Source organism: Corvus cornix, chromosome 10 (assembly GCF_000738735.6).
Source record: "Corvus cornix cornix isolate S_Up_H32 chromosome 10, ASM73873v5, whole genome shotgun sequence".
NCBI lineage: Eukaryota > Metazoa > Chordata > Aves > Passeriformes > Corvidae > Corvus > Corvus cornix.
This window is the reverse complement of record NC_046340.1, coordinates 10,451,276-10,460,207: the sequence shown is the minus strand read 5'-3', so window position 1 is coordinate 10,460,207 and position 8,932 is coordinate 10,451,276. Positions and strand designations below refer to the sequence as shown.

The following is an 8,932-nucleotide window of genomic DNA, read 5'->3' as shown; positions in this document are numbered from 1 at the left end:
TTAATTTTGCTGCCAGAACAAATTTATTTATTCACCATACAGCTTGCAAAACAAGAACATTATAATCCAATTCCCCATTGCCTTTTACAGCCCGTTAATAATGCTCACTGTCAAAGCACACTCAGCACATCAGCCCAAGAAGTGTCAGTGCTAATTATTGCAGAGATTTGCAATTAAAATATACATAAACTAATAATTTATTGTGCAACCGATTCAACTTTATAGTAGTTTACTCCTTGATATTTCAATGCAGAAACTTGGGGTTTAAGACACGCACAGGGGTCCTGGGAATATTTGCCCATTTTTGGTCTTCCTCAGCATGTTATATTAAATGTTGTGCAATGTAAATATACAAGTTTATGGGAGGTAATGTGACAGCCAGAAAACCTGGAGGTATTTGATGCTGTCTAAAGGGTAATGGTTTGTTAAAAAGCCTGGCATGTCTGAAAAAACCTCCATCTTTGGGAACAGATGGGCTATTTGGGGCAGTTTGGAAAAGGAGGAGACTGAGCAGCAGTTTGTGGGATGGCTGGCTGCTGGCATTGCAGGGAAAGGCACAAACCTGGGAGCTCCTGAGCCAGATGAAAGGAACACAGCAGGGATTTAAAGCTCTTTTCTTAGGATTTCTTTGCATAGGAAAGTTTCTGAGAGTAAGCAAACGAAGTAATAATAGCTCCAGGCTATGTCCCCAGAGAGAAAGCATTGTGGGGGCTCATGGCAGACAGGCACAGTCCAGCTCTGCAATGAAATCAGCAGGTATCAAAGGAAAAAAAACAGCTTTTTCTGCTTTGATCAGTTTGAATAGACCCAAAAAAAAGGAGGTGGCTGCAGGTGGGAGCTGAGTCCTGATGGATATGTGTGGAGTATCCCTCGGAGAGCTCGTAGCCCCATCCCTCATGCTCAGGCCTGCAGGGATTCTGGGCACAGCCTCATCATTGCTTCAGCTGCACAGCTGCGGAGCGGGGCAACAGCAATGGGAAAATATTTTAAATACATTTAAGGTGCTCAGATCCTACCTAGCAGCCTGGCAAAATACTTAATATCCTACTCCCACGCTTGTTTTCTGTGCTCCCTGCTGACTTCAGCATGTGTTTCCCAACGTGGTGAGGTGCAGTCAGCTGGATTAATGCGGGTATTGTGCTGAGTAACTAACAGTATTATGAATTAACCCAAGGTTTGTGTTAGCCTCTTAAGCCACTTGCGTGGTTCTCTGAACATGCACAGTGCTATAAAAACACTAAACAGGGAATGAATCAGAATTTCCTCCCCAACAAAGGGCCGCTGTGTTTGGAGCAGGCAGCCCAGGGTGAGGTCGAGGAGTTGTGAAATACAGAGCTACCTGCTTTTATTAAGATATTCATTACATTACTGTGGTGAATATTAAAGAATTGTTACTGAATCAGACAAATCTAATCCTGGCTGGGACTGCAAGAAGTGTGGTAACTGGTGTTTCCTTGGTGGAAATGGGCAGGTTCTGAGGAAGTGGGAGAATTTTCCTCCCACAAGCAGACACAGATAATATATATAAAAAGTATTTTTTGTCTCTCTATGTATTTTAAATATATTTTTATATGGAGATCTCAGGAGCCAGCTGAGGAGAAGGGCAGGTGCTGTTGGAGACAAGGGGTTTGAGGCAATGTGGGGAGAGAGAGGGAAGCCCCACAGAAAGCAGGACCACCCCTACGCAAGGGGGAAAGTGAGACTCTGGGATTCATGCTCCCGATAAGTGATGCAAAAATCTTGTGCTCTCTGAAGTGTGAGCAAATATAAGAAAAGCAGATTCAGAAATGCAAGAATATTCAAAGCAGACCTGCGCTTTGGTCTACCTCTGGCAAGATCCAGACCTAGACCGATCCCAGCTTCCCCAGAGAGGTGCTGCCCACCTGCTTGCTCCCACTTCCTGCATGCAGTGGGCACATGGCTTGGCAGCACACTCTTCCAGTGACATTTTTCTTCTCTCATGAAAGCTGTCACTTTGGGCACCTTGCCCACACTCCAGGCTCCACAAGATGTCACTTTGAACATCAGCAACAGGAGGGAAGGTATGAAAGAGATGGGCAAAAGGAGCAATGCTGGAGTGCCTGCAATCATCCCAAGAGATGTGCTATGCTTCCCCTAAGGACTAATGTATATATGCTTGCCAGAATTCCCCTTTTCTACTCTTCATAGAGAACTTTTCCAACCTAAATTACTGTAAGATCACCAAGTCCCACTAAAGCCAAACCTATTTTTGCCTTTTCACTGTACCCATGGGGTGTGAAGATGGTGGATCCTTCCCACAAGGAAAAAAATGTTTCTTGCTCCTCAGAGAAGACCTCTGAGCTCTCCTGTTGCTGGGCAAGAGGAGACATGTGGTCTTAAGTGCATGAGCAATGTTGGATCTGTTCTGTCCCACTCAGCAAAAAGTGGATGAAGATAGTTTTCAGTAGATTAAAGACACTTTCCTGCTTATTCAAGGCTTGCCAGAGAACCAATACACCTTCAAGGCCTGCCTCCCATCAGCAGTATAAACAAAGAGACCAAAGGAATGTCTGATGAATAAATTAGCTTCCCCTACTGCAAGCCTTTCCCATCACCTTTCAAGAAGCCCTTTTTTGCCAGCCTGGCATCAGCCAGCCCCTGCTCTGTTAGCATTGGGTAATTAACATTGAGCAGAATGAGCCCAGGAAAGCCAAACTGCGATTACGCATCTCATTGGAGTTTGGATGCTTCCTAAATGGCTCACACTAATCCCCACCAGTTGGTCTGGACTCCTGCAGTTCTAATTGATTTTTTTTTTTCCTCCTTGGGCTACATGTTTAGCATAAATAATAATTAGTACCAGAAAGGCAAAGGCTGAATACCCATGTGCAGCTCAGCATCACCCTGAGCACTGTGGCTTCCTGTGTCCTCATTGCACAGCCTCAGCCAGCCTGCAAGGACTACTTGCCACCCCTCCAATTTTAGTCATTTGTTAGCTGGCGCACTGGGAGACCAGTCCAGATCCTTTCCGGCTGATGGGGAGCCAACACCTCTCGGAAACAAGGTTGAGAAAAATCCCCCTCAGTGCCCAAAGGAGACTTGTTTTCTTGAGGGGAAGACATCTCCCAGCTCCCTATGCATGCAACCACAGCAAGACAAGAGTTGTTTTTAAAACAAAGCTCTTTCATCCTGATAATGTCCAGATGCTTATTCAAAGCTGCAGTGGCCACAAAAATAGCCAAGGAACTGCCTCCTGCCAAGTCTAGAGCTCCTGAGCTGTCCAAAGGTTTAACTAAACTAAGAAAACAACCACCCACCTGGCTCAAAACTAAATTTCTCTTCAAAAGCAAATCCCACTTTTAATAACAAGCATCAGAGAATGAAAAGAAAGCAATAATCCACTATTTCTAATTACCTGGAAAGGACAACACAGTTGAATAAATGCATCTCTTCAAGCCACACCCAGAGAAGAGACCTCTGCCTTCACAAGCAACTTTTGGCACAGTTGTAGAAAGCAAACAACCCACGTTACTCACCAAAGCTCAGCTGATCCCTCCAGAAACCCTCCTTGCCCTCACTTGCCTCTGGCACAAAGAGGTGCTGATAGACCCCTGCACCTACCAGCTGCTTCCTATCCCTTCCATCATTGGGACACCTCGGACAACACCTGTGGGGTGGCTGCACCTGCTCTGCTGGGGCAGAGCCAAGGGGCTGGTGCTGCTTAGAGCAAAGCAAATGTGTCCAGCATGTGGCCTGCAACCTGCCAGCGTGTGCTCTGGGACATGGGGACAGAAAAGTCTAGGGGGCCTGGGCAGTGTCAGGTCTGGTTCTCATTACCCCAAATACCCTCCCTCCTGGTTTGCCCTGTGTCCCACAGAGCTGCTGTGTAATGATGTGTCTGTCTGTACCATCCCCTTCACACCAGAAAACGGTAGCAGGGACTGTTTTCTCTTCTGGCTGTCTTCAAAAGAGAGAAGAAACCTCACCCCACTCCCCTGTAGTTCTTTGTACCACTCTTGCCTGAGCCCCTCCATCCCCACAGCACTCCCTCCCTCCCCACCACACCTGGAGGATGAATGCCCCTGAATTAATCAACCTCCAGACATTTGGATCTTTTCCAGGGTTTGTCACACAGCCATGGGAGAACCAGGCAGGTTCTGAGTCAGGAGATCTGGAATTTCCAAAGAGCTTTTCCAACAACGGGTGGAGAAAACAGAGTAAAAGCCTGTGATCACACCTTTGCAGCCTCAGGGTGACACCATCCATGCAGCTCTACAGCTGGGTGTAGGTGCAAAGGGCACTTGAAGACCAGCCGCTCCAGAGACATGACCCTGGACCACAGAGGAGATGGCAAATTTCCTCCCAGGGGTTGATGCTGGAAGTGTGGAGAAGCTTGCTCCCAGAATCAGGGCCGGAGCATGCGTTGAGTACAAAAAGAATGTTTTTCTAGTTGTCACAGCGCTGCCAGAATACAGCAGAATGACCATAAATACCCCCAAATATTTTTCACCCTGAGTAAAGGCAGGAGACACATTCTCAGTCTCGGGCCAGAGACCCTCAACCAATAAAGCTGAGTAGGGAACCTCATCATGAAAGTCTCCAGAATGGTCCTACAGGACAAAACACTCCCAAAGCTGTGCCTGCCATCCCCTTGTGGATATATCTCTTCATCAGACCATGCTGACAGTTGTCCCGTTGGAGCCCCCTGATGCCACCCCACCATTTGCAGCACTGTCCTTGATGTTCTTCTCTGAAGCTGAGATGGGCTTGTGTCTCTTTTGCCTGGTGATGGCTGTTTCAATGCCCCTGAGACACAACTGCACGTCCTCCCGAAAGGAGGGTGTGTACAGTCCATAAATTATAGGGTCGGTGCAGGTGTGCAGCAAGCCAAAGAGGAAGAAGCTGTGGTTGACATACTCCGGCATCTTCTGGATCATGGCTGGCTGGAACCAGTACCACAAGCCCAGGAGGTAGTATGGGGTCCAGCAGATGATGAAGGTGGCAACAATCACTATGGTCATCTTGAGGGTCTTCATGCGTGCCTTGGAGATGTGGTCGTTTTGATTTCTTGTCAGACCTGCCAAGGAGAGTCAAAAGGATAGTTGAAGATAGGGGAAAACCAAGACAACACAACCACCCATGACTCTGCTTCTGCCAGAGAGGGGAGACCATCTCATAATCTGGTCCATGCCCCAGAGGAAGAAGACAGCAAGGACTGGGGTCAATAAGTTTGTGCAAAACCTCTTAGTTGGTTTACCTTTCAAAGGATGTTGTGGCAGACCCAACAACAACTCCAGGATGGAGAAGTTCAGTCATGGAGTCATGGTGGACATTAAAGGGTTGGGATCTACTTACCTTTATTGACCTTTAGCTGCTTACTGATCTCCCAAAGAATCCGGACGTAACAAACGATCATGACGCTCAGGGGGGTGATGTAGAGGGTGGTAAAGGTGAACATGTTGTAGACGGTTTCCTCCCAGTGCGCTCGGAAGCTTCCATGAGTAACACACTGGGTGAAATTCCCTCCTGGGGCTGTGTTCAGGTGGAAGAGGAAAAGCTGAAATGGAGAACCAAAGAATAACTCAGAGAGGATTTGGAGCAGAGCACCACATCCTGGAGATGCTGCTGACTGTGCATGGAGAGCATCTCCCTGCTGTTGTTGGACTGGGAGAGGGGCACCTAACTCATGTCTTGGTCTGGTGCTGGTGGAGCCCATTGATTGGGATAGACTGCCTGGGGATGTCGGGGTGGAGAAGCCCTTCTCCAAAACCACCCCAGCCTAGGCAAAATCCATGGGGAGGGCACTGAACCTTACCTGGGGCAAAGCTAGGAGCACGCTGCCAGCCCAGGCAGCACGGAGCAGCATCCCATTGCGGTGGTGAGCACGGGAGAATGGATGGAGGATGGCCGCATGCCGGTCCAGGCTGATGACCACCAGCACCAGGGCAGCCGCGTACATGGCAAAGAGCTTGAGGAAGTTGAGGATCTTGCAGGAGATGTCCCCTCCATACCACTGAACTGTCACGTTCCATGCCGCATCCAGGGGCATCACCATCACTGTCACTAGTAGGTCGGCCAGTGCCAGGCTGAGGATCAGTGGCTGCACATGGGATTTCCTCCTCTTCCTCAGCAGGCTGCCCAGCACCGCCATGTTGCTTCCCACCGCCAGCAGGAAGAAGACGGCTGTGATGATCACACGGACCTTCGCTGCTTGAGTGAACTGGGGCTCCACCCAGTACTGGGGGTACCCAGAGGCTGAGACATTGGTGTCCTCCCACACAGACGGGCAGTGGGGAGATGCAGGGAGCTGCTCCTCACTCATCCCCTGCTGAAACACAAGCAGCAAAATGAAACCCTTCTTAGGGGCTGTGTGGAGTGTGCAGCTTCAACATATGGAAAAGTGGGGAGATGGTGGGATCTTCACTGGAGGCATCAGCAGCAGTCTGTCCCATCTGTCCTGTCCTGTCCCCTCTGTGTTGACTATTTTGCAAAGCCACTGTGTCCCCCCATCAGGGTGACCCAGCCTGGCCGCCCTCTCTTGCTTACCCCTGCTGTAGCTACAGTGACTGCTCACACAGACATGTATTTTTAGCTCTTTGCGAGGTGGCTGAGCAGCTGGGAAAGCAGGCGTGGTGGACAGGACCATGGAACCAGTCTGTCTGCCAGCATCCTGCTGGGAATGGATCATACGAGAGCTGGCTGAGCCTGTGCTGGGACAGCTGTGCTCGATTCAAGGGCTTGTCCTTCCAAAGGGGGTTTGTAAGCAGGGCTCAGCTTTTTAGAAACCCCACAGCCCTTCCCGTTAGTGTGTTAAACCTTAATGGTCCACCTCCATCTCCAGTACTGGATCTGAGGTCGTAGGCAAGAGCAGCTGGGGGTGGCCAGGCAGGGAGAAGGGGGATCCCACGCTGTCCAGCATCTGATAGTGGCGCCTCAGGGAGGATCACAGTGGCTCCTCGGAGAGGATCACAGCCCAGGAGCCTGGACTTTCCCAGGACCTAAGCAGCACCAGCTCAACACCTCTGTCCCTTTCACGTCTGGAGCCAAAGCAGGAGGGGAGGGGAAGGTAGAACCCTCCTTAAACACGGGGTGGCTGGGGGGTGATGAGCAGTGTGGTGGTCCACACACTTGATTTCATTGCCCTTTTTACCTGAGCAGAACTCACATTTTAAGGGCAAATACTTCCAGCTTCTGTGGCCATGAGCTGTTTACAGTCCCAGCTGCAAGTACAGCACATCTCTTACTGTTTCAAGCACCTTCCTGTTTGCTGATTCCAAAATCACAGAATCACAGAATGAACTAGGTTGGAAAAGGGCTTTGAGATCAGTAATCAAAACAAAGCATTCCTTACCTTTGTACAAAAAACAGGAACAGCAGAGATCAAATCTGTCTCCCCAGCTCTGCAGGATGGAGATGCCAACACCTTGCAGCAATGCACCCTCCTCCAGCCCTACCACCTGCACCCCGAGCCCCCTTCCCCTTGCTGTCTTCACCCCCTCCCTCCCCAAAGACCAACCCAACAAACAAGCAGCAAAAAGAAAGAACAGCTAAAAAGTACCAAGTTGCTTGTCTGCAAGAAACAAGGAGAAATCCATATCCAGGTCAGGATTTATCACAGCTGATGGAAACATACCTGGCATATGCATGCCCTGGTGCCGAGAGAAGATGCTCTGTGTCTTTCCCACGGGTCCCCCACCGCTGCAGTGCTGAGTCAGGATGCTCCAACGTTTCCTTGCATCACATCCCTGCAACAAACCTTGAAGCAGTAAAATTTCCCCTTGCCAGCGGCCAAGCCAGGAGCGACACTGCTGTTAGCACAGGCGTATGCAGGCATCTGGAGATGGGAATGCTGCTGCAAACACCCCCCTGCACCGGCAAACCAGGAGCAGGGCACACCGAGGTGGGCATCCACAGGCAGCCTGGCTCAGGCAGCCACCATCACCCCTGTCCTTGTCAGCTTAATGAGCTGCCCACTTAATGAGCAAGCAGCGGGGATGATAACAAAGCCACCGTAATGCAAGAAATGGCCAAAATTCAAAACGTTGTGCCAAATGTGGCCCCATCAGGGATAAGTGCCAATACTCCCTGTACTGGTTTGCTATAAATACAGGAAAATGAGTTAATTATCCTGAGAGTTAGTGATGAACGTCCCGTTGCTCAGACAACCGAGAGACTCACACACACACACACACACACACCTCAGAGATGCTCCAGGACCACACGGGTCCATGGGAGCATCACAGGTACGTGCCTGGACTGGAAATGCTGTAAGGAGGGAATTAATAAGGGGAAATGTGGTTCATTTTGCCATTTTAATGAATACACTTTTTTCCTGCAGTCTGTCAGTTACCATCTTGTTCTTTCTGTATTTCTTGCAGCATAACACAGTGAGAGGGAAGGACCTTGGGAGGGACAAAGAGCTCACAAGAGCCTAAAAAATACGATGTGCAATGTGAGGGGAGGGAGGGAAACTGAGGACCTCCTGCTCCTCTGGCCAGTAAAAGAGCTGTGGGGGTGAAAGAGGGACAGCCCCAAGCCCTGGTGGGGCCAGCACTGGCAAACACACTCCCAGGGGCTTCACTAGGACTTTAATGACATGCAGATAGACTTCCACATCTTCCAGGCTACTAAATTAAAGAGTACATGGCGTACAGGTCCCTGCAGATCCCAGGCTGGCAGTGAGGGCTCTGCATTATTCCCCAAGAGGAGGAGATTCCCTTCCTGGAATAGGTTTTCCATCATTAGAACTACTCCCACTTATTTCAGGAGGAAATGCCTGAGCTCTGAGGGTGATTGCACCATCTCTGAGGCTGCTGGGCTGGCAGGAGTGCTCCTGGACACAAGTAGAAAAGATATTTTCTTCTTTGTTGGGTTTAAGAGTCAAATTGTGTGCCAGAGGGACCAGCTCCTGAGACCCAGGAGATGCTGCAGGCACCGGACCATGTTTGCCCTGGAATCCCCTAAACTCTCC

The 8,932-nt window shown here is 49.6% G+C and overlaps 1 protein-coding gene across 3 annotated transcripts in view; it reads right to left on the bottom strand.

Moving 5' to 3' along the window:
* Positions 1-8,932, bottom strand: part of LOC104683892 (gonadotropin-releasing hormone II receptor-like) — a 31,727-nt gene continuing 22,795 nt past the window's right edge. Inside the window, exons 3-6 of one of the 3 annotated variants that reach the window (XM_039557755.1) lie at positions 7,595-7,706; positions 5,777-7,228; positions 5,317-5,518; positions 1-5,038 (exon numbers count right to left, since the gene is read on the bottom strand). In XM_039557755.1, the coding sequence (XP_039413689.1) occupies positions 4,632-5,038; positions 5,317-5,518; positions 5,777-6,283 (1,116 nt within the window). In that variant the 5' untranslated portion in view covers positions 6,284-7,228; positions 7,595-7,706 and the 3' untranslated portion in view covers positions 1-4,631. The remainder of the gene's footprint in view (positions 5,039-5,316; positions 5,519-5,776; positions 7,229-7,594; positions 7,707-8,932) is intronic. The other 2 variants (XM_010390958.4, XM_010390957.4) reach the window with 2 other exon arrangements.